Genomic DNA, 27661 nt, shown 5'->3' on the forward strand with positions numbered 1-27661 from the left:
TTAGTTATTTGGAATCAATCATTGCTTTAAAGTAATAAACGAAAAACAGTAAAACTGAAGCGCAATCCGAAACTGTTCATTCCTTAACTGAAACCGAATTGTATTATACATTCTTCTTAAGAAATAAACACATTTATTAATATTACATAAGAGTACATTAAGAGAAAACAGAATTTTGTTCCCAGAAATATACCAACCTGAAATAAGAATAAAATATAAACTGATATCGATAAAGCAAACATGCATATCTATGTAATTAGAAAAATCCCAATAAAGATTAAAAAATAAGAAATATACGTTATTATCATCAGTTTTATGAGCGCGTTAGTGATCCGCTGTGGTCAGGGAGACCAAAAGATTTTGTCATACCACACCTTTAGGAGCGAAAAGCTCCTAAAGGTGGTGCTTTTATACCATTTTGTAACCCCCGCTGAAAATTTCTTCTTCATAGCTTGTGCCTCGTCATTTTTCTCCACTGACACTTGTACGGCCTATTTAGAAAGCATATTAAAGGAGTTTGCCTCTTTGAAAATTAATTTGTGTCTAGCGAAGAAAGTTTGATGAAAAATTTTAAAACATAAACAAATGTATGTAAACTAGAACATTAAACATAATCCTATTGACATTACAAGCGTTATACGGAACGAAATTCATTATGCCACAAATCTTCATTATTGCCTTAAAATTCTGGAAAATAAATCGTGACTCTCCTTAAAGTTAGAAGCGCTGTATTTTAAATCGCTTTTACATCGGGATCACATTTCATACAAAGTTTGTTTGCATATTTGAATTCAGATATGAAAACTCTATCAAATAAATAAATGTTAGATTTAAATACCAAAAATAGATCGGATGTAAACAATTTTCTTAGCTGTAGTTCATTTGTCTGCAATTCACTTCTTACTGGCGCTCGTTAGGCATAAATGAGTAATGTCAGAAATAAAATTAGCTTGTTTTCTCGTTACAAATCTGATTTCCTTTAAAGCAAATATTACAAGGTATGCATTCGTAACTAATTAAATCGTGATTTCAAGAATTCTTAACTACTGAATTCCGCATTTGTGAAAGGAAATTGTTCCGTACATTAATGTCATATATTCTAGATTTGATGAATTATGTTGAATAACAACCAAAATCATAAACCCGTGTTTCGACTGAACAGAAATCATTAGTTTCTTATCTGTCACTAACGTCTTATTTATAAATTGTTATCTCTTCTTCATGCACAGTATTTGTGAACATCGTTTAACAGGTAGTGTTGCAAACAAGAATATTTGAAATAAATATATTTTACTCAGAAATTCTAAGAAGTTTCCGGAAAATTATTTCTTTGACTTTGGGATTAAAATGTGAGGACATGTAGGATATAAATGTTTCAATATATAATAATTTGCATTAAAAATAAAAGTTTAAAATATGATTATTTTGAAATGGTATAGCTAGATATTATACTGCATATTGATTTATCGGCGGTAATGGGAAGTTGTCTTCCATTTGCATGCATTAAACTTAATGAAGGAATCTAACAATTTTATGATAATATATGCGTTATTACAATACCATAATTCTGACACAAAGTAGGAATATCTATGCCGTATACGCATTTTTATAATCGACGTTTATTCAAAATCTTAGTTTAGTTGCAAGTTCCCAAATGCATCTTCAACCAAATCTGGGAATTTATTAGCAAGTTAAACCTTAAGAAATGTTGAACTAAAGATTTAAGCGAAAGCTCCCAGTAGAAAACTTTAATACATTTTGAGATATAGATAGCCTGAGTATAATTTATTGTTTCCTTTGACTAAAAGTTTCATATAAAAATAAAATAGGAAGATTACAGCAAGGAATAAATTAGCTAATATAAATTCAGATAGAAATATTGGTTATAACATTAAATGTACGCTATTCCTTGCAGCAGAAGTTAAATTACTTGTAATAAAATGTTTCTGAGATTTTTTTATAATCCTTCCTCTCAAAAATAATAAAACTAGTTAACAAGAGTTTCCGTCACATGAGTGAGACCACCAGCGGCCGGCAATGAAACAGCTAAACGTCTTTAGTTCGACCTGGGTTCGATTCCAGCCAAACAGACTGCTTACATGGCGTTTTCCTGGTTTTTCCCCTGTTCACGTACATACGAGCCATTTTTCCCTTAAAAAATCGCTACTCGAAAGCAACTCTTTCCTTAGGCAGATAGCTCTTGCTTGCTTCCCATAATCAAAATAAACCAAACCAAGCTACATGAGTGAGAAGGAGCATCTTAAATCAATTTTATCTTTAATAAAAAATATGGATATGCAGCTTTTTCTCTCCAGCTATTTTATAGTAAATCATTAAAAACTTATCTCTCACCTACTAAGGAAAATTAGATATGTTTATATGACTGTCTGCATCTTCACTAAGAACCATTGCATAACAACGAAATGAACCTTATTTTATAAGGTATTTTTCCGCCTTCTTAGCATATCTTCGTGGTGTAGGGGTCAGATCACTCGGCGCGTATTCGAGAGGTCCGAGTTTCGAGTCCCGGAGAGGGCATTGGTCATTCTTCATGTCTCTTGCTTCGAAATGACCTAAAGCCTCTACAGTGGCGCCCGAACTAAAAACGATGATGGATGATGATTCTCCACCACCAGGATCTGGCCACTGGGTTCCTTAATCCTCGTTCGCCCTTTAAAAGGGGGAGTATATAAAGTATTTATCTCGCCTTCTTAGCATGCCTTGGTAGTGTAGTGGTCAGCACACTCGAGGCGTATTCGACAGGTCCGAGGTTCGAGTTCCGACGAGGGCACTGCTGATTTTCCATGTCTCCTACTTCGAAATGACCTAATATCTCTACAATTTGTACCTATTGTTTCATTCGTACTTTCACGTAATATTTAAATTACTCGACGATGAGATATAAAGTAGTCCGAAAAAATGAGACATTACCCTTAAAAACTGCTCTTTTGAGATGTTTGGCCGAGGCTCTGTGGGAGCGATGTATCCACAGAATTTGAATTGCCTTATAAATCCTACTCCATGCTGTCACTGATAAATACGGAAATTTTCATACTGATCAAGAAATGTGCAGATCAAAGCGAAAAAAACAACTTTTTTTTATTCAACTACTCTTTGTTTGTAAACAATTCTGCAAACAAATTTGTTTGTTCTGTTCCTAGACAGAAACACTAGTCTTTGTTTTGTAAACAATTTAACATAATAATGTAAATTATTAATAACACAATAATTTAATTTAACATGTAGTAATCACTACATTCTTCAAGGGAAGAAAACAATTTTTAAACACAGATATACTAGAAAACAATGTACCGAAAACGTACATGTTCTTCTACCTCTTTAGCCGTTTTATTCCATCTTGTATGGTTTTATAAATAAAGTCCAGCGTTTCCCTGTGCCAACCGGATATAGTAAATAACATGTTCATATTACTTATCATATCCAGTTGAGGAAGTAGACAATATCTTTACATTGCTTATTATATCCAGATTAATGTATGTTACTATTAAAACTGCCATGTATTATAAAGTATTTCTCCCGCCTTCTTAGCGAGCCTTCGTGGTGTAGTGGTCTGCACGCTCAGCGCGTAATTGAGAGGTCCGCGGTTCGATTCCTGGCGAAGGCGTTGCTCATTTTTCAATCTCTTTTGCTTCCAAAATACCTATTGTCTCTACAGTGGCGCTCGAACTAAGAGGGTGTTGAATGATGAATCTCTTTATCCAGCATTGTGCTATTGGGTCCCCTAGAAACCTCAGTCGCCCTTTAAAAGGGGGAGTATATAAGGTATTTCTCCCGTTTTCCTAGCGAACCTTCGTGATGTAGTGGTCTACCCGCTGATCTCGTAATCGAGAGTTCCGCGGTTCGATTCCCAGAGTAGGAGTTGCTAGTTTCTCAATCTCTTATGCTTCCAAATTACCTAATGTCTCTGCAATATGAATAATTATTAAATTTCAGCAAAATATTAATATGTAATAAATAAATGAACCCGAAAAGGAGTTTTTACATCTATTCGAACCTAGAAGCATGATAAATATTTAACTGAATGTTGTGCGTTATGGAACATAATTTTTGCTTCCCTTTTTTTAATACGAAGTTCAGGATATATCCAGTACCTGATAAATAGCAAGGGTACGAAAGTTCTTCATTACAGCTTTCAGAAGTTTATTTCATCAATGCGTATTTGCTATATAGTGAAGAGATGATAATTTCGTATTTTTTAGCCAAAGGCTCATGTATTTTGCTGTGCTCTTCAGTTATCATATCGTTTCTCGAAAGTGACTATATTTTCTCAAAAAATTAACTTTCAGTCCCAAAGATATTAGAAAACTTCCGTATTATGTTTAGCCGCTTTTCTGACTACGAGTTTCTTCCGAAATCCCTCATACTTGATACTTCATTTCTTTCGTGATTAAATTAAGTGATTCGTACTCTTATTTAAAACCCGAAGAATGCTCGACTGAAATCAAAGTCAATATATTACTGTTATAAGGTATTTCTCCCGCCTTCTTAGCATGCCTTCGTGGTGTAGTGGTCAGCACGCTTGACTAGGATTTAAACTTTTTACACTTATGGAAAGATGTCATTCGGTTTGAAAGTATTCTGGTAAAATCATACTTATCAGAAGATGACCTGCATAATTGCGCACTACTATATTTCTTTCCTTAGAAGAGATGTGAAGAATATCCTTACCTTTCGTGCCATAAAATAGTATTTCCTTGCCAAAATGAAGTATTGTCATTCATTCTAGCACCAGGTTATACAGAATACTCTTCTCAGAGATTCATGTGTTTGAAAGCTCCTTATTCCATGTCGGTTAAAATATTGAGCACTTGATGTAGTTTATGCAGCACTTCTATTATCTCCACTTCTGTTATCTTGTGTTTCATCAGCCATGCATTTTTCAAAACAATGGTATTTCGAATTTCAAATATTTTCTGTTTCTGCAGGGTGTCACGTAAATGTTGCGACAAACTTCTGGGGAAGATAGTGCACATCATAAGGATTAAGAATTGCATAACAACCATTCCCAGAAACGTCAATGTATGCCGCCAAGGGGTGCTGTTTAGGAGAATGCTAGTGGAAAGTGTGGATTGTCTCATTCGAGCGTTAAGTACCATACGAAGAGCATGGAACGCTATACGAACCGGGAGCTTGCAGATATGCACTTAGTGTATAGAATAGCTGAGGGTAATGGACGAACCGCTGCACGCTTTTATAGAGAAAGCTTCTCCGACAGACATCAACCATAGCACAGTTTGTTTGTCACCGGATTTATCGAGCCTTGATTTCTTTTTTTGGGGAATGTATCAAAAGTGTCGTGTATGGCGATCCTGTTGTGTCTGAAATGGATCTCATGGCAAGACTCGCCTGCGCAGCTGCTACAATCAAAACAATTCCTGGTGTGTTTGAACATGTCCGACAATAAATGGTCCGTCGGGTATCACGCATGTTTGGCGTCTGATGGTGCAAAATTCGATCATCTGTTGTAATATTTCAGCTGTCGTACACCAGTTGTATTCATGTCCAATAAATGATTCAAATTAATCACTCTTGTTTCTTTTCTTATCGTCTACCTCTGCTACCACTCACCCCTGACATTTCCGGGCATGGGTTCCTATGTCATTCTCAACCCTTATGGCGTGCCCTACCTCCCCCAGAAGTTTATGGCAACATTTACAGCACATCTTGTATATGTCTACTACCACAAATATTCTGCAAATGTTTTGGGAACAGATTTATCTGGGGGTTTTGGGCACAGATGTCTAAAAATGGACTTTAAAATAATGTGCTCTTCTCATAAATTAACAAATAACGTCTTAACTTTTCTACGATTACGTCGTACAAAATATAACAAAAAGAAGGAAAAAAACTCATATGTACAGTTTAAGCATTTTTTTTTTGTGAGAATGTCATGGAGTTTATTGAAGGCAAAATGGTTTCAAATCGAAATCAATTTTATTCGAATTATGTAATAAATATATCATACACTTTCCTATATTTATCAGTTCGTTAATTCAATACGTATAGTAACGTTTAATAAGAAATGCTGAAATTAATTAGAGATGAGTGTGTTAGGCTGTGTTTACAATGATATTATTGTAAAACACAAAATAAAATATTAAATATTATTAACGCAAAATAAAGAGATTGTATCTTATTGCTGCCGGATTGTGGCATTGGGTGTACCTTTGGTTTCAGACAGTACTCAGACTATAGTAGGAGTGCAAATAAGCTGTTGACCTGTAACATCTAGGCCTTTTTGAAGCAGGAAACATGAAAAATGAGCTATGCCCTCGCCGGGATTCGAATTCCGAACCTTTCCATTGGTAGTTGAACGTGCTTTCCAATTACCCCTCGAAGACACGTAGTGACGATGAAGAAAATCCTTACAAACCATAGTCTAAGTGTTTTACTTTTCATCATGTAAAATTTCTAATAAGCGTTGCTGGTAGTTATTATATCAATTTAATTCTTTTGTTCTTTTATCTCTGTTCTTATAAGTACTAGCTGATGCTAATTTGAAATCATGTTTCCAAATATATGCCCAAAAATCTTAATAGTTATAATCATAAGGAAAAACTTTTCCTCGGCCTTAGCGAAAAAATATGTAAATGTAGAAAGTGGAAACAGCACGATCATGACTGAGTTTGTTAGCCTCCTAAGCAACGCAAAAATGTAAATATATATCGATTGGTTATTTAGATAGCTAAGTATATGAAGAGCTATTAGTACGTTAATTCTCTGTATATCCTGTATGTATCGTAATATAAATTTCATCCGAATTAAAAAGTACTTGCTCTCCTAATAGAGCTTTATTAACATCTGGAATATGAAAATTACACTGGTGTGCAAAAATTAAGGACGAGACGGTTTTTTCAATATAACTTTGTACAAAAGCTTTCCAAATCAACACATTTAATACCGTAAGATCCTTAATACGTAAGGACATGAGTAATGTAAGCAACACTTACTAAAAGAGAAATCAGAGGGATAAAAAGAAGCTTTATTGAAAAGTAGCATGGAGCGCAATGCCACTGAAGGCCGAAACATCCCTGTGATGGGTGTCCAGCAAGAAACATCCGGTCTTTGATAGCCCATGCTGAGAATGAGGGTGTCAATGAGTTGTTGAGGCATTGCTGCCCATTCGTCTTGCAGCGCCAATCGAAGCTCCGGAATCGTTACTGGTGGTAAGGTACAAGCTGCCAAGCGTCTGCCTAGAAAATCCCATACATGCTCGATCTGATTGAGATCCGGAGATCGTTCCGGCCAATCCATACGTTCAATATCCTCACTCTCTAAGAGCTGTTCGGCAGCTACTGTGTGATGACATGGTGCATTGTCGTCCATGAAAAGGAACTGAGGACCCATAGCGCCTCTAAAAAGACGCACATATGGAAGAAGAATCTCGTTACAATAACGGGTCCCGTTGACTGAACCTGCGTCGAAGATGTGAAGGTCTGTACGACTACCAAGTATGATGCCTCCCCAAACGAGAACACCGCCACCTTCATACCTGTCCCTTTCAATGATGTTCGAGGGATGATTGCGGCTTCCCCGCTCTCTCCAGATGAGTATGCAATGAGAATCGCTATTCAGACTGAATCTGCTCTCATCTGTAAAGAGTACTCGTCCCCATTCATTGTCTCTCCAATTCCGGTGTTCCCGGCACCACAGAGAACGCCTTCTCCGATGGGCAGGCGTTAGAGGTACACACCGTACAGGGCGTCGTGCAAACAGACCACCACCGTGCAGTCTTCTGGCACGGTAAAACGCGATATCGGTCGTCCAGTCGCCTGTGTCGTGTATTTAGCGATTTCTCCCGCTGTCTGCTGCCTGTTTCTTCTGGCCTGTAAGGCAATATACCTGTCATCTGCGGGTGTGGTTCCTCGTGGACGACCACTACTAAAGCCCCGGATAGCTGTTCCTGTAGTTTGAAATTGTCTCCAAAGTCGTGAAACGATGCTGTGAGCAATTCCGAACTCTGCAGCCACACTTGTCACACTGCGGCCTTCCTTCAACTTCCCAATGATTCGACCTCGGGTAAAAGCATCCAGATGTCATCTAACAGATTGATTATTCGCCATTTCTCGCTGAGGCAGCAACTCGGTGTGATTTTAACTGCTATACGGCGTGCAATCTCTTTGCCAGAAATACTGATCTTACACCGACAACATGCTTTATACTACTCAGACACTCCACCATTACGTCTACCTGCATATCTGCGCATGTGCTACCGTACATCACCTTACTTAATCTCCTGATTGGTCTTTCTGTCCGCTCTGCCTCTTCGTTCAGCTGATATGCTAATTTTTCGACTTCGTCCTTAATTTTTGCACATCAGTGTATAGGGGCATAGGCTCGATTACCTGGATTAAGCTTCGAGAGAAATTCTGAAGACGAGATTAAACTGTAAATTGAAATAAAACACCGTTGTAAAGATTTAAGCGAAACGCAACCTTCATCTCTACTGAATAACACAGGCATTGATCGATGAATTCATTTCTGAGTTTCAGCAAGAAATCTGCTGAAATCAAAGTATTAGAAGATCCATTTAAAGCTGCAAAAACTTCCTACATACGGTGTTTACATAAACGTCTTCTCGGTCGGTTTCATAAACGGTCTTGTCAAAATCTAGACGTATTCCGCGATTTCTCTGAATTTGTTTTTGAACCCAAAGATGTTTATTATGAGAATAAAATCTAGTTTACTCAGGAAAGCATTTCATTAAACGAAAACAGTAACTATTGGTAATATGGTAGCATTTCTAATAAATGTTCAAAACCAGAAATGGCCAAATATTTTTACATGCTTATGTGAAATAAATACTTTATAGGAGAACATCGTTAGCAGTAATGATTCAGATAATGACATTTATAGAGTTATTAGGTTTTTCCGATATCGGGAAACTGGAAGAAATGATATTAGGGAAAAAATGCCCTCATTGGGATTTGAACACCGGACCTCTCGATTGCTAGTCGGCATACTATCCAGTTAGATCACGAAGACACGTGGAAAGGAGTGATAAAATATATTATTTACTCTCCTTTTTAAAGGGAGGCTGGGGATGAGGGCGACGCGGTCGCCAAAACCTGGTGGTGATGAATTTTCGTCTACCACCTTTAGTTCTGGCGCCATTTGTACAGTCATTGGGTTATATCGATGCAGAAACAAGAAAAATGGGCAATGCCTTTCCGATTTGAACATCGGTTCTCCCGATTGCTGGCCGGACATGCTATTTAGTTTCACCCTGAAGGCACGCAGAAAGGCGGAAGGTAAAACTTTATAAATTTCTCACGTAAATAGGTGAGATACTAGTAGATGATAATTCAAATAATTTAATTCCAAACGATAAAAAGTGCCAAGTTCAGTTGTCCCTATTCCAGATATTTCTAAATTATCAACCACGTTCGGTTAATAAGTGTAATGATCCCATCTTACAATTGTGAGAATAGATGGTTTCGGTATTTTGAAGATATTTCTAAAACACTAAAATTAAATAATTTACTGAAATAATTATTTGCTAAAAGGTGTGTAATAGGTAGAATTAAACTCTCTATCCAGAGAGAATCAAATGTAAATTCATGGAATAATTTAAAAGATTTAATTGAACGAATTTGAGTTTGAATATAATTCAGTTTAAATGCATGGTTTATTAACCAAACGTAAAGTGAAAGCAAATTAAATTATATTTGAATATTGTTAGATAATAAGAGGACTACATGTAATAGGATTTATATTCATTACGTAATTAATGGAATAAATGATATAGCATTGCAATAAAGCTATTTTATATGGATGTAAAATTTTAAAGGAACTCAAAGACAAGCACAAGATCTACAAATTAATTAAGTACGAGAAGGAGAAGCAAAGAATTCTAAAGCCAGGAATTAATTGCAACCCCATTAAAAAGAATTTTTAAAAATCTACTCTTCAACGATGTTTCCATTTGGAAAGTCTGAGTGACTTTGTAGTAACATGTAAAAAGAGAAAGAAGTGTTATGACTTTAATTCATATTAACATATAGCTTCTAACTTTCATTAAAATAAGCAAAATAAGTGAATGAAACCAGCGAAAATAATTATTATACTGCATAATCCAAAGTAAGATATCATTAAAACGGTAAATATTTCAAGTGTCTACGATTACTCAAAAAGCATATAAGAGAATAAGAAGCCCGACTTTAAACTAATACGATGTTGACTGAGATCCTATTAAAATCAGATCAAATGGGTCTTTTAAGAGAGATTGTGCTTTTATTTATATTTATGTAAGTGAAAATAATATGATATCGCAAGAATTGATATTGATGTAGTAGAACAAGGTGAAACGAAAATTAATTAATGAGACATTGAAATTCGTTTCCGTTAGTAGATAATTATCTAGTTCATTTGAGAGGCTAAACACATATTCTTGATGCAAAATAAGACGATGAAGCTTAGATCTACAGGGCAATTATAAACCAATTTTACACAAAAGTACAAAATTACAGGTAAGTATAGGTGATATATTTGTGTATCAAAGTCCGCGCAGAATTTATGGTATAGAAAAGGAAGAAATTTATAAGCAAATGGAAGAATGTTTGCTTATAAATCCCTGTTTTAATAATGATTAAATCAGATAGGGAAAGGTTATTTAGGTTATGTGTCAGCAATAGTTCTAGCTAAAAACGAAAATGGTTCATACAAACTGCGTGTTGATGATCATAAGTGCAGAACTACAAAGATGTATTGAAATGTCCTATTTTAACTATAAAAGATGCTGCCATCTGTAAGTAATTGTGCTGCTATAATCATGAATTAATAAAAGAAGATTAGTGTATTTAATAATTTTAATTGATCTGAGAATTCGTTGTCCTCGTTAATCGATTATAGTATTAGTTTAACCATCCTCAGTTCTACTCAACCTCTATACGATTTTTTAAGGTTATTCCCTAAAATAATCTTTCGTTATGATTTTTGAGAGCATAATGGCTTACATCTGAGTTAAAAATTTAGTGGAAACCGCATAAAAAGAATTAGTTGTTTTGAGAATACGTTAATAGTTAATGATTCATTCGATCAGCTTGGATGAATGAACGCAATTTTGTTTTATGAATTTTTTTTTTAAATTTAAGCATTCACCACAGCAATAATATTTCATGCACAATACATACTATACTGGAACTTAATTTATTGAAAATTTGGAATATTTAATTACTCAAACTCTTTCTACTCCCTTCAGTTTCGGTTTATTGAAGTTAAACTATATATTTTACTCGAATTAATAACTGTGTTTACATATCTTAGCATACGTCATTTACATGAAATATGAAGTTGCATTAAACTTAAGGGTTTTTCTGTATTTCAGACGATTAAAACTTTAAATTTGCTTAAGTAAGTTTCTTATCTCGAACGTTACTTCACTTTAACCGTTTTCAATAGAAATTTAATTATTTTACTTCTTTTCTACTAATAACTAAATTTCATTAGTTGAAATTTCAGTTATCTGTATAATTCAGAATAGAAAAATTTCATTTGAAACGTTAAATGCGCATTTGAAAAGAAGAATAGGAATTAAATAACTAACTAAATGTATATACAGGGTGATTCCAAATTGTTTTTACAAATTAAGAGGGGTGATAGTACTCATCCAGATGAGCAATAATTACCATAGAACATAGGGTCGCATTCCAAAGAGGCAGAAAAGAAGGGCTATCTAAATTATTAGGAGCAAATTATCTATTAGAGGGGAAAATTACCTTACTATACAGTATCAAGGTAGCAGCCATCTTCTAGCCTGTCTTCCTGGAATTACTCTGCTGCGCTCATTCTACTTGAAGCGCCCTTCTATGGGACACGAAGTTCTGACAGCCGGAACGCAGCATGAGCTTTTCATGCTAATCTCTGCATGTAGCGGACGTTGGAGTTAGTTGATAATATTCAGCCCTTGATTACATAATTAACTTGTTGCAATCGTTTGTGAGGTTGAGACCTTGCCAACCAAAGATGTGCATTTGAGTGTTAGCCATCAAAGTCTCAGCTCTAATTAACACTCGAACGCTAAATTTTCGATTTTATCCGTTTTGTGCACTTTCTGTGAGTTTGTCACTAAACTGAATGTGCAACATTTGGTCTCGTTCATTCACTCTCCCAACACTTGTAAGTTTAGATTGGAATTCTAATATTCTTCTTTTCTGCCTCTCATAGTGGCATGTGACCCTATTTTCTATGGTAATTATTGCTCATCTGGATGAGTACTATTACTTCTCTTAATTTGTAAAAGTAATTTAGAATCACCATGTATATATATATATATATGTGTGTGTGTGTGTACCATTCTTTTTATTTTGTTCTTATAAACGTTATTCTGAATGTATGAAATATACGTTACATATAATACTTTATATATAGTGGAAGTGCTTTCAATTTTTTAAGCTTTTAAAATCCCCTTGTACGAAAAGGAAGTATTGCAATTGAGAAAATTCAGAGTATAATATTTCAATGAAAATCATTTTGACAGGTCTCGAATCCATTTCAACGATGCTTTTCAGTAACACTTGCATGTAAGGACAGAATAAAGGACTCTTTATCCCAAAACAGATTTAAAAGTGCATTTAAAATGTATTTAGAAGAGATATGTTTCGTGACATCCGTACTTACGTATGTAAGTATCTCCCAGAGCTCAAAAAACGAGTAGTTTCAGAACGTTGAAATTTTGCATATGGAACTGTTACAACATGTAGTTGTGCACCTTCCTTTTTGGTTGCAATCGGCCGCACCAAAAACATATAAATTTACATCTGTATACAACCACTCTGTTATCCGGCTCGGTGAGCTCAGTTTTTTATTCTTATATGTTGGTAAATTTTGCATTTTTTACTTTAAAAGTGATTAATTATGTTGTATTTAGGTTCCGGTTAAGGTTTTTGTGCCTTTAGTTAGTCTGCATGCAGTACCTGTAGAATTATCAATAATTTAAAAGTTGTTTAAATACTACTAAGCCTAACGAAGTCATTTGTTTACTTTTGAAATTCTTAATAGAAAAGTAAATTAACGCAGTTTCTGCATTTTCAGCGTCTTTTTGCCGAGTAAGACTAAAGTAAACTTTCCGTTTTATGCAACGAAAACTTTGCCTTCTTGCATGCTGGCCAACTTGCTTGTTTTGGCTTAGAAACTCTAATTTAAACTGTAAACATTTAAACAAAATTTTTTAACTGAATTTGATGTTTCATGTTTTTCTGTGTTTTACAATTTTTAGTGAAGATATTTTGAGTTTTTATGTATTTTTGCCTTGCCGCGAAGTGAGAACCGAATTAATTGAATGAGAAATGCATCTCTAATTAAGTTGGAGGAAACAAGTTTAAATAAAATGCAACAAAAATGTATATAATTTAATAGGCCGTACAAGGAAGTCAAATGGCGTCCACATCAAATTTTTTCAAATAAATTTAGATAAATCACAATAAAGAAACCTTTTTTTTTATAGCATACTAAACAAACTTCAGTACGCAATGAATTAAATATACCTTGTTTATACAAAAATGAAAATTGCTTTGAGAGCTTTTCTTAAGACCATCGGTTTCGAGAAAACAATTCTTTATTTAATTTTCTATTTAAATAAAAGTTTGAAAATTACAAGTGCCTCTAGATTCACAATTTAAACGTTCCATTTAATAAGCTTTCGTACACTGAATTGCTGATAAGTGATAAATAACTGAACTGATTTGACGCAATTCTGAAACAAGTTCTTATTTTTAAACCTCAAAATATAATGAAAGCTCTTCGAAAATGTTCTGGAAATCTTCATCTTCCTTTTATTACTGAGATTTTATCTCCATTCAAAATCGTCTGGCAAAGCAGAATGATCTGAAAAGCCTTGAGAACAAAGAAAGAACAGATTAGTTTCAACAACGATTCAACAAACTGGCTTTTAAGAAAAGCGAGAGTGGAGTTGACAAGCGCGACACCGCCTACTTCTACTGAGTTAATATTTTATTTAAGAAATTATCACGTTGTTCAGATAAGAGGTGACACACCGCTTCCAAGATTAGGTTCGAAAAGATGGAGCAATAAAGTAACTTTTTGTAAAAGCAATAGAAATAATTCACATGAAACTCGATAAAAACTGATTCTTGTCCTCTTAAGGAGCGAAAAATAATTAGCAAGAGTATACGTTACTGATAAACACCAAGTGTTCAACACCATAAAGAAATATACCCATCGTAATTTAATTTAATCAAAGTAAAATCATCCGAAAACACTAGATTATTATTATAACATACTAATTATTCTAAGTATCTTCGTTTAGTCCATTTGTACAATCATATTTCTTTGCCATATATGGCTAGAAGAAATTTAGATTTATATATAACATTTAAGTTCGTTTTTAGGTAAAAGCATATATTTTATTCATACTTAAAGAAGCACAGACGTCTTAAGTTGCGATTTCTCTAAAAGTAAATATCTGAGTAACAATATTTTAAAAAATTTCGAAAATTACTTATCCGAAAATTTCAAAACATGTCTAAAAGTATGTTGGGTATACTTGTATAGTTTCTTTGTTACGTTTCATATTATCTGAATATTACTTTAAATTTATGTTTCTTAATTAAGAAGTATTTTCTAAGAAAGAATTTAAGTTTTTATAACACTTTAAATATTAATACTTAATTAATTATTGTTTTTTGATTATCAATGATTGATTGCTTCTTAATCAAATAAACCGCTAGATGATGTTTGAGTGCTTTAAGTTTCTCTTTAACTTCTAGGGTATTATTCCTTTTTTATAATTACTTATTTTTGGGTCTTTTTTGCTGAAACTTAAATCTTGTTTTTGTTCAGTTTAAAGAGATTCGCTCTAACAATTTATCACGTGGTGTCACTGACCTGGTCTCAACCACCTTTTCAAATTTCTGTCTAGAAAAGAAGAATTGAAAATGCTGTTTCTAACAGACATTCCTCAAGCAGATCCTAGTTACATCAAAACATGAAAATGGTATTTCTTCCTGGAAAATGTACAAACGAACTGCCAATGACCAGCAAGCTTTCAGATCTTGTCACACTTGTTACTGAAAACTTCCAAGGCAGAAATTTTTGTTAACTTTGGCATTTTGTGGATATGATATATAGCAAGGTAAAAATTTATATTTTAGAAACTGTGGAGCTTTCTTATAGAGCTGAGACCTAGACAATTAGATATTGCTTTAGCAAAATGGAATTTGTTATTAAATTCTAGTGCAAGAAAATGCACAAGGAAAAAAAGCTGATGATTTTAAAGCTATCGAGATAGCCGGATAGAACAATATTTCCTCAAAGACACATTATTAAAATGACAAACTGAAATTTTTTAGCCTTAACCTGAAGTAGAAGCTTATGATTACCTGAGAGCAGATACAAATGATGCGGTACTTAAAGAGATTAAGTTATTTTCGACTTCACAACTTGTGAAAAAGTATTTGATATGTGAAAAGACGTTACTGTTGAAAATTGCATTTTCTGTTGTTGATAAGGCGCTGCAAGTACTGCATTAAAAATCAAAAGAATCAGGAAAATACTAAAGATTTTTTCTCAATTATACATGTGAGTCTGTATTTAGAATTAAACGTGTCAAGCCACTGGGAAGTACAAACATACACTGTGGAATTTAATAAAGTATACTGTACTTAATAATGATTATTTAACACTATTTTAACAGTCACTATACATACTTAATAAGTCCTCTATATGATAATACTACTTATTTATATATTAATCATTAAATCGACTTTTGGTGATGTATTTTTCCACATTTTAAGATGAGTACTATTTGTGACAGAATGGACAGGTCAATGAAGTAATACTTTTTACCATAATCTTTCTAGAAGGGATGCTAAGCTTTATACTATGGTTGGATTTCTTAGATTAAAAAGCAGTAGGATTGCACAAAATTTGGAAATAGCAATTATTCTCCAGTTATTTGAAATGCTTTTATCAAACATCATTAAATTAAATTTAATCCAAGATATATTCGGAAAGCATGCATATATTGCAAGATATTTAATCTTAAAAATATTGATCACAGAATTATCACATAAATATACCATTAAACATTTATTTTAATATCAGTCCGTATCAGTAAAAATGCTCTCGTAGTAAATAAAAATATTTGTTTCATTTCGGTAAATTTACATCGCCCGTGATAACATTAGCTTATACGAGTAGTTCGGACATGTCGTTCTCTCCCTTAGTTTGTGCTATTAAACGCGATAATGAGATAAAGCAGCTTCTGAAACGAACGAAGCTTTAAAGCTGTAATTTTTATTTGAGCAAAATTTATATATAACTTGGGTTATAACAAATATTCCAACTAGTTGAAAATCTATTAAAACTCACTAGACAGAGGCTTATGCGATGCTTTTTGCAAAATTAAATCATTTTTATTTTTGAGTGCAAAGAATGTGGAAAAAAAGTGATTGTCAACAAGTAGTTAAACAGTTTGATGATTTTCTTACCTTTTATGTCTTGAGCGTGCTGATGAAAAAAACATTTCTTTTACTAAAATCTTTTGCATTTTACTCTCATCTGTAAGCAACAGTTATTTTTAATTAGCATATATTGAACAAAAATATGAGATGAAATATGTTTTGACATATAAGATTTTTGGGTTGAACGTTCGGACTGCACTTGCAGAGTCTGGAGTGAAAACCGAGAGAAAATCAGCAGCGCTTTCGCTGGGATTCGAACTCCAGGCTTTCCTATTTCTAGCCGGATGTGCTTCCATGTATTGTAACACCATGTATTGTGACTGCCGAGTTGACCATTAGGCAGGCTGAAGTGAATACTTGATTTTCCGATTATGAACTCTCGTTTTGAGAGTAATTTAAAACAGCTAATTTTGTAAATAAATGTTGTATATAGTTTTAGTTTGTGTGTTGATTTATTCCCATATGGAAGTGTCTTTATTGAACCGATTTTGCGGGCTAAGAATCACCAGACTAATCTGCTTGGAAGTACCAAATGGTGCTTCACTATGAAGGCACGCTTAAGGGAGGGGGAGAAAATATCTTGCATCATTGTTTTTGAAACTACACAGGCTCCTTTTATTCAAGGAAACCTGAAAATTTGACGAAAAAGACCTTAGTCAAGTGCTCTGATGGCTCTTTCACAAATGCTTTCAATTCCAGTAGTAAATGAAAAAGCAAATTTAAGAAAACCTTTGATTAAACACAATTTCAATATTCATGATTTTCTAGAAAATTAAACAATTCTTCACGAAATAACGCAAAATATATTTTAAAACACCGCAATTATATTTAATTAATGATTTTTTAAAGTATTATTTGTCTTCAAACTTTTTTGTATTTTTATTCATGATATCATGGTTAGAGAAAAAGGTTAAATATTAGTTGAGATCGATTTTAAATTCGTTGCCAATTTTTGCACAACCAGACAATTTCGAACCACTATTTATACGTAAGTTTTAATCGAGTTTCGGATACTGAGTTTGTACTCTGAAAAGTTTTCATTCTTTGCTCTATTAGGTTCATAGTATTTTTGAAAATTAAACTGCGTGCAGCTTCTGTTGACAAAACGTCAAAGGCAGTTTATTAGTAGGAAAACAAAAAATGGTTATCAAGGATAAAGAAATTTATTTACTGTATGGGGCATCTGTAGAAAATGGAAAAGGAACAGAAAATGGTTAAAATATACTATAAGGCTTTGAATAACCTTGCTAAAGGAAAGCTTTATACTTATTGTTATTAAACTGCACATTCTGTAGACTACTCAGTGGCATAATGGGAAATATGTAGCTTTTCAGCAATGTATATTGTTCTTCCTCAAAAAGAGAAAAATGACCAAGTTTTAAAATCTATATCTTTGAAAACCATTAACGCTTTATATTCTGAAAATGAACGGCTACATGTGTTTACGGGTGGCTTTGAGTTGGCTGACATATTAATACAGGCACTGGCATATTTTGCAAGTTTTTCTAATTTTATAATCCTGTTGGAAGGAATAGGACTGCTTTTGATGCTGAGATTACGGCCATACGCATAGCCTTATCCCATCTCGAGTGTCAACTTGAACATTTTTCATACTCTGAGACTAAAGCTGCCCTTCTGCCATTTCTTCTTTTCAGTCACCAATGTCTTTTAAAATGCCACCTGTTTCTAAACAGCTTAGGTGGGCAAATAAGTTGCCATACAGTGCGGCCTTCATGGATACCATCACACTGCGGCCTTCATGGAAGTGATAAAGCATATTTATTGGCAAAGGAAGGAGGTCAGTATTTTCCAAATAACTGGCAACCATATTCCTTTTTACGCTCCTAAAAGAGTAATAAAAAATTTCTACAGAGAAGCTTTTTAGAAAGACATTACCGAAAGGAGCAGTCATAAAGTATGGATTAACAGAATTTTGACACTCCTTTTATGGCCCAAAAAGAAATCTGTTGCTATTTTTCGTCTTATTACTGGCCATGATTGTCTTTTAAAACATCTACATCGAATGAGCATTATCCCGCCCCCAGTTGGTAAATTGTGCAACCTTCATGATGAAATGGGTGTCTGAAATCTGAGTGGTTGCCTTGTACTTAATGTTGGATCACTTTGGGAGAGATATTGGGAGTCCGGACACAAAAAAATTGATAGATAATACTGTGGACTCTCATCTTTGCTTGTTCTGTCTACAGTTGTCCTTGTAATTTGCCATTAGAAATAAAAAAATATTGTTCTAATACATGTTATACATGTTGTTGAATTTGTTATTATGTTTCTAATCTGAGCAATAATAGGTGTTAAGTTCTCAAATTTTAGAAACTAATTAGAGAGTATTTATCATAAGTCTGCTCAGTGTAAAAAATTAAAATAGCAGGTTAAATAAAAACATTAAAAGTAATTTATAAATAAGTCCTTTGCATGGTTTGGCATACTGATTGACTAAAAGGATTAACTAGGAAACGCTTTTTAATTGTACCTCAATTAACAATTTTTATAAAATTTTTAATCCTAGATAATGTACATAATTGATCTTTTATCCGAGGAATACAGTTAAAGTTAAAATTTTACTTGATTTTTTGTTTAAAGAAAAACATAAGTATTATAACGGATTTTTTTAAACCTATTATTAACCTGTTCCCATTTGGGAACGCTGTCATTATGCTTTCGCTTAATCTTGCTTTGATGAATTCATATTTACTATATATGTATAATTTTAATATCTAAAATGACGCTAAGTAATTACCAAGAAATTATTTTAAATGTATTTTAATTATGTTTAATTTCTTAATTTCATCGTTAAGAAATTTTAAAGTCACTATTTCCTCTAATGTTTTTTTCACAATATATTAATGAATTATAGTACATTATTCTGTCCCTTAAACAAATTATTTCAAAAATAGTTTCGATGCAGGTAGTAATTGAAATAAATTAGTTTTTACATCAAACCTCGAAAATTTGTATTTTTTCCATTAAATATATCCAATGGAGAACATTGAATGGTAAATTTTAAATATTACTTCATAAACAGGCTTCAAATTATTTAAACAAAATCTCAGTTCAAAAATCTGATAATTTCTTTTTTGTAACAATCTTAATTTAAAAGATCAGATTTACTTCAAAAGTATAGGATTATGCGTAGTGTGATAGGTATAAAATCGTAGAAATAATGCATAAAATAACATATTCTGGACGTGCCGAATGTCTACTAGTCTCTAAATTACAAAAACTGGATTTCTTATTTAATTTCAAAATTCTTTCACAGCAGGCCTTTTTGAAGTCAAATGAAGTCAAAGGTAAGATAAAAAAAAGGATTTACTAAAATCGTGCTCACTCTGTCGACAAGCTATTAAAACGAATAATAAAACAAGATTTTTGCATTTTTGCTTTATTACAGTACATCACTTAAAAATCAATACTATTAATTGTATAAGGTATTTATTCGTCCATTTCAACATTTTCTTCTGCGACTATCATTATTAGATGAAAAGTTATATAATAAATAATTTCCCCATCTTATGTATTAACAATTAGATAAAGAAAACTCGAATAAAATTCAATGTATTCTGACATTAATCTGAAGGAGCTGTCATATTGGTCAACTTTAATTAGCCTAATTTATTTTTTTATTCGAAATTGGCATAGTAATAAATATCATTAGCTGTAATTACTTAAAATCTGACAGTCGTAGGTTTGTAATTGTTCAAAAAAAAAAAAAAAACTACTGACGTATCTAAGCGATTTAATACATGGTTGATTACAAGTAAATGGAGCCCGAAAATGAGAAAGGAAAGCTATATCATTATTTCCTGTTTGCAATACGTTAAAGGAAACACACTTTGACATTCAGAGCATTAAAGAAACCACAAAACACAGATAAGTCACTTTAGATCCATCGTCAACAATAAATATCTCCCCAGCGTAGACTCCAAGTCAGCAGATAATGGCGTTTTTCTTTCTTCAGCGAAACCACAAGAACATCAACTCACCCTAGAGCTAGAACTCTATTGGCCCCGTGCGGAAAGCCTAATTAAATAACACCGGTTAAGGCAGGTTACGGAAAGCCAATTAATTTCCGCAGAGGCAACAGACAAAGAATTTAACTGCACTTCTTACGATAAAATAAGGCTTTCATATCGAAGAGGTTGCAGCATTAGTGATAAATATTGAACGGAAGCCTATAATAAACTAACACATTTCGGAGTGTACAAAACTGTAAACTCACATATATTTATGTTTCAAAAGCTTCTCAATTTCACTCGACAACTTAGATACCGTGACGAAGGAGAAAAAAATTCTCCATTCGTATTAATTCCCTAATGAATTTCGTTAACAATTGCAAAAATTTCCTGAATGCTTAAACCTATATATTTCACGCTTACTATTTAGTCTATGGCTTAAAGTGCGAAATGTTCCATTCACGAGGAAATGCCGTTAAGTAAATCCTCGTAGATATTCCAGAATATGAAATTAGGGAATGTATTTATTTTCGAGCAAACTAAACAGACGAATGCAGAAGTAATAAATAGTATACATTAGTATTTCGCAATGGTGTAAAAAACTTCTAAATATTAGGTTTAAGTTTCTTTGTCTAACTATGTCACAGTATTACAGTTATTTTAAACTGATACTGAGAAGATTTACTTCAATTAACTCCAAGTTAAAATTAATGGCTGCAATACATTGTTGTGGAGGTGATTAATTTCCTTTGTGAATTTACATTTTGAGTAAATGCTATATTCAAAATGCTAAATAAAAAGCATCAATTTTAAATGAAGTATTTTGCTTTAAATTTAAAAGATAAAGATGTTTCTTTTCTTTTGCAACGCTCCACTACTTGTAATTATTTTGTGATTATTTTACTATCAGCCAGTACGAAAACTGGCGTAAATAAGATGCAAATACATAATATAGTTAAAAGATTTTCAACAAATTTTATGTGAAACTTCATTCCAGCAAATACTTCACACATATTCATCACCTTTATTAGAAGTTTTAAAATAATCACCTCATTTCGTTCAAAGATATTTCCATTTTCTAATTATATATAAATTGAAGATAATACTAGATAGATAAATTAAAGCATTTTAATGAGACTTTTAAAGAAACCATACCTTAATGATGCTCAGAATCGTTAGAAACATCGATTGCATTAAGCGCGTAAAAATTAACCTAATTTATCTACCATATTAATGATTGCACTTTACACCAAACCTTTGAAATATGCTTTAAAACATTAAAATATGTTAATATTATATTTAGAGTCATTTAAAAGCACTAAAATTAGAATTAAGCATTCAGAAAGTTTCATAATGGATGTTTAAGAATTTAGCAAACTAAATGTTGCATTAAATTTAAAACGTGAAATTAGAATCAAACAAATCTTCTGTTACGATAAATATTAATTAATAGTACACAGACGACAGAAAATAATGGAAACTAGTATATGAACAAAAATATTTATCCTCAATTAAGTAAATGAAAAGTTTCTCTCGCCATTTTGGAAAAAAAAGAGGATACTTGCTATGTCTGATAACTAATGTGGCAAAAACTCTGGTACACTTCTCAACTATAAATTCTCGAAGTAAAGCTAATGCTCTTTCAGTAAATATATGTATATACAGTAAGAAATAGACATACGAGGTTCTACATTTAGTAATGATTGAGCTTTCAGATTCAGTAAAACAAAATATTTTGTCCACTTTATCAAAAAAAAAATACAGTTTCTACTTTGAAAATGAATTGACTTTAATGTATAACACATCACAGAAGTTTGAATGGTAATGTGCTATACTCTTACGAGTAAAAATACAGTTCTAACCATAAAAACGAATTCAGTTTAATGTTAAACACATTGTTGAGTTTATGTACACATTTTATTTCGCTATCAACGTACAGTGATTCAAATCGTAAACAAATCGTTCTTATACAAATATTCTGTTGCCAGATTCCAAAGCTCAATGAAACTCCGGCGCGTAGGAAAATCGTGACTGACTTCACGAGCAGCACTGTCTACTGAGAGGCCGGGACACACATTATAGAAGTTTTAACGGTGACGTGCTCTTATAGCGAGAGGTGAAAATGTAAACTAGTAAACCTACAGAACGTCTGCGTACCCGTGAAAGAATTTGTAAAACGTCACTTAATGTATCTTCCCTAGGGCTATTTAGTCAGATTCAGCGACTACCATTCTACTGAAATACTGTTCCACCACGTAAGTTACTATTTTGAAATAGTTCTACATGAAATAAGAAAACTACTTGTTAAACATTTTTTATATTCAATTGTTGAATAAATACAGTTGTGAAAATCGTAAACTTTAGTTTTTTCTGACGATTCGATTTAAAATTTTTAAATGCATATTGTGTACTTTGAAAGCACGAAGACAGAAATTTATAGCTGAAGAACATTAATTATACATATTTAATCTTTAACATTTTTTAAGCAGAAACATATACTTCCTAACTGAAAATTCGCTTGATGGACTCTAAGCTTAAGTATCGTAATCACAAGGCAGTGAAATACCCGTTAGCAATAATATTACAGTAAATATCCATATTAAACAACTCTAACAGTCTCTCTAACTTCTTTAAAATAGATTTTCACCGTCTGGGGCAAATAGCTGTGTCTCAGAAAATACTGATTCAATAGAACTATTTTAATTAGAACTTTAAATATCATACAATATTAAAATAGAAACTTAATATAGAGGATCATCTTTTGAAACGATATTAGCAATTCTCACTACATCTCATTGCATTAAATGGATAAATATACTGTGCAAATTATAACAGAACCAGAAATATCAAAAACGCCTTACGTGACTTACGTCAACATAGACGCCTAAGAGCTCATAATTTTGTCCAGCTGGCACATCACTTGGCAAATATCGGAAGAACTCAACGTTGTTCTTGTACCATTTGACAGAATATAGCTCATCGTCTCCAAGTTCATACTGACATTTTAACCATGTGGATTCACCACTGTGGAGTGCTCCTGGTACATCCAGTTGTACAAATTTCAATCCCATTGCTGAACCTAAGATTAAAAGAAACCATGATATTTAATACAGTTTAACAGAAATGAAAGTAAAATACTGAAGAACGGCATAAAAGTACTCAGACCGCTATACATAATACATTGTTATAAAAAGCAGTATTTTTATATTCGATGATTAAACATTAAGTATTGTAAAATATTTCTTTCAGTAATGTATCTTATTATTATTCTTTGCATATAGGATAATTATCATTGGATAGATTTTTAAAAATAGTTTTAAATATTTCATGCTTTTCAAATTCAGATGATAATTGATTCCATTTGATGAGTCCAGTGATATGTTTTATTGTACTATTTACGAATATAAAAACCATATATGCATGCATACATCCATACATACATATATAACTATAAATTAAACAAAATACTTATACAGACTAAAGACGTTTCATTGGAATTACTCTCTCAGGCCCAGTTCGTCTAATTTTAACGGCGCTCTACCAGCGGCCTAGAACTGAATTCTAGTATTTTGGCACGAATTCAGTTTCTGGAGAACAGGCTGGCGGCATGGAAATTTTCGTCGCTTTCCTTCATGTGAAACATAGATACGACACAATGTTTCTTAAACATTCCTCCACGAAGGCAAAATCTTCGTGCGCTTCACAGTAACTGTTAATCCGCAGTTTTAATTGCATGTCCAATGTACTAAATACTACAGACTCTCACTAGATAACTTTAGTTTCCTTTTAAGGTAATTTTAACTGATAGTTGGATACTTGAAGAAGTGAAATTCATATTCAATACGTGATATGGCTTTTACTCACATTCTAAATGTGATATGGAATATGACGAACATAATATGTAATATCGTTCATAGGTTTGTTTATTCTGCATATAAAATGTGATGCTGTGCACAGAGAATGTCCTTTAGTGTTTAAATGCTAGTCGAGATTTCTAAAATACAAATTTTCAACTCAGTCTGCTGTTTTACAATAAGAATGCAGCATTTTTAAAATGCATGAGATTATTCTCAAGTAAATATATTGTCGATTCTTCTGTTTACTTCTTCTCAGATTTTTTGAAAATTTAATGAAAGATTGACAAAAAATGCATTATTTTGACTGCAGGTAAACTGTAGACGGTTTATTTGTTAGTTAAAGATAAACTCGTACAATCATTGCTACAAGTAACATGGAAAATGAAAATTCTTTAAAATACCTGTTCATAGCTGAATGAACTGCTGAAATCAGAATTTGGTCTATGATTCGGAACTTAACTGCAAGAAATATCTAGCCAGCAAGTCTTTTTAAAAACCTGAAAATGTGATAATTTTATTCTTGTTTTAGTAAATGAAACCACAGTGCCTGAAAGTGTCAAAGCAGATAATCCCTCGGATATCGATTTTCTTATTCCCTCAACGTCCGTCGTTTTTATTGCATCATTTCTTTTGGCGCTACAATCTCTTTTGAAAGTACTTTTAAAATTATTTTTGAACGAAAATTTTGCTTTATCCTATAATACGAATATTCTGCAGGTTATTTACATAGGATAGTATTGAATAATCTCGAAAGAATAGCTGAGCTATAAAACACAGCTGTGCTGTCTGATGATGCATAAACTTCATGAATGCCCATCAGCAGGTGTTGAATGATCTCATAAAATGGATCATAGAATTATTAATTAATTGTATGTAATTATTTTATTTTTCAATGCTTTATTATTATTTGCAATATTTATTGAGGTTTGTGTGAAGTAAAAATTTGATCAAAAGAGTAATAATCTGAGCAGTGATTTTCCAACATCTTTAAAGAATCTATATGTAGGCTTTCTTTCACTTTAATCCTTGCCGGGCATTCTGCATTATCATACATTTTACATTGCTTAAGAATACACAGTTCACTAAAATGCGAAAGGTAACATAATTAAATCATTTACTATTTACCTTTTGACTGTATTTATAAGAGTTTAAAAATGACTTTTTAGATTAAAAAGTATTTATTATTTTCCAACATTAAAAATTAAACATCAGTTTTCTCGTTAAAAATATAAATGTTTTGTCTTAAATTCCATGTAACAGCAAATGAAGAACTTTAAACTAGTGTTAAAAATTAAGAGTATCTGCAGATTGTGTCTGTTTTTCCTAAAAGGATTAAACCAAATGAACCCCCATAGTTCCGACCTGACTCCGATTCCATATAAACGGGCTGGCTGCATGGGCAATTTCGTAGATTTTCCCATGCGTGACGAGCTATATTCCCTCAGAAAGTCCTAAACGAAGGCATCTCTTGCCTTAGACTGATAACCCTGGTGTGCTTAGCCATAATCAACTAAATGAAATTGAGCCAAAGAATATGTAATCATAGAAAATATACATGTGCGTGTCTGAAAAACTCTGATTGTGAAGAGGACATCCTAAAGGAGTCGCACGAGGGTTTTTCTGCCATTTGTGTGCTTGCACTGTTTCAAGACATTCGCAGTGTCTTTTGTTAAGAGTTTGAAAACTTTTATAAAGTATAAGGTAAAATGAATCGCTCCAAACGTATTGATGACCGAATGAAATGGAAAATTATTGGTAGATTTGACAAAGGCCTGTCCCAAGCGCAAATGGTACAGAGTTTCAATGTGACGCCCAGTGTCGTCTACAATTTATTGAAACGGTTTTAGGACACTGGACGCATATGGTACATATTTACACCTCTCAGCTATATGCTGCCACTGGAAACCTAGTTTCACGTTCTGCAGTTTCCCGAAGACTTCATGCCAGAAGACCCGCGTTTTGTGTCCCGCATAGTGCAGCCCACAAGGAATAGCATGGAGCTGACAATATGCTCTTACAGCTTCAGTAGAGCATCGAGCTTTTTAGAAACAAGTCGAAATTCATCCTGCACACTGATTCTCCGCGTACCTGTATTTGAAAAGCGTCTAGAACACAATACGTTTCTGCATCGGTGAAAAAGATGACTACGTTGGTAGACGTATAATATTTTAGGCAGGAATTACGCACACTTGCATGTATTTGATAAAAGCTCCCTGACTATTATAAGGTATAGATAGGAGATCTTAAAGTCCTATGTTCGACGTTTCAGGGGCGCAGTTAGTCCTGAGTTATTGTTAATGGACGACAACGCTCGTGCATATAGGGCTCAGGAAGTCGACGATTATATGGAAAATGAGGATATTCTCTGCATGGACTGGTCAGTCAGATCTCATAGAGCACATCTGGGCCGCTCTTTAATAGCAGTTTCATTTCACCATCTCCCTTCGAGAACCATTCTGGTTATGAAAACTGCCTTGCTGCATTGAATGATCGACTGCCACAGCGACTCTTCACCTGCTTCCTGTCCAGTATGCTGTCATGCTGCGCGACCTTTCTGGATGTGAGTGGGAACTATACCCCACAATATACCATTTTCAGCTTGATATCACAACGGGGATTTAGGACATCCCTGTACTATGAGGTTTAGTGATAATCATGCGTACATAAAATGAGTTCTTAATGGTACCTCTCTTTCTCCATTATAAATGTATACTCATACAAAATTTCATTAAAATCTGCCCATTAATGTTTAATCAATGCGGCATAGTGTGAAAAGTCTCTTAATTTTGTGCATGAGTTAATTAATAAAAGAAATACGAAATTTCAGTTACGTTTAATACAGCAAACTTTTATTATATGTTATTTCATATTGTTTTCGTGAATCTGTACATACATAATTTAGCTGCGTATGGAATTCGAACTTTTTTATCTGATACACAGTTTAATATGTCTTACAGTTTCTTTTAGAAAATATTTAAAAAATACTTATAATATATCCTAGAATTTATTACGCTAATAAATCTTCATTACATAGCTACATTTACATTTTAGTTTTAATCGCGCTTTATGTATTTCCTTTCTCAATCAAAAATTAGCTTTTACTAAGCAAAAAATAACGTCTGTGTATTAACAATAAAACGTTAACTTTTAAAAATAGTTAACGATTAAAAATTAACATTTTTTAAAATTAAGTTAAGATGCATTATAATTCTTGAACAGCCGCCCAGACGGTATGGTTAGGAGAACTTGACTGCGATAAGGAAGGGCCCGGTTTCGAATCCCGGAGAAGGCATGGGTATAAAATTGTCTCTCCCTTCAAATAAGAATTAAAGATGGCCACTTATTAGGTGACTCCACAATAAAATGGCCACCACTTGTGTCCTTAGCTTGG

At 33.1% G+C, this 27661-nt stretch overlaps 1 protein-coding gene across 2 annotated transcripts in view; it reads right to left on the reverse strand.

The window, feature by feature from the left end:
* LOC118200328 (uncharacterized) overlaps positions 1–27661 on the reverse strand; it is a 727671-nt gene that overhangs the window by 138802 nt on the left and 561208 nt on the right. For both annotated transcript variants that reach the window (XM_085808107.1, XM_085808106.1), the window contains exon 2: positions 23284–23492. In XM_085808107.1, coding sequence (XP_085664233.1) covers positions 23284–23492 — 209 coding nt within the window. The remainder of the gene's footprint in view (positions 1–23283; positions 23493–27661) is intronic.

Source organism: Stegodyphus dumicola, chromosome X1 (genome assembly GCF_044657685.1).
Source record: "Stegodyphus dumicola isolate Sdum_Otavi_A_Nest chromosome X1, ASM4465768v1".
Classification (NCBI taxonomy): domain Eukaryota; kingdom Metazoa; phylum Arthropoda; class Arachnida; order Araneae; family Eresidae; genus Stegodyphus; species Stegodyphus dumicola.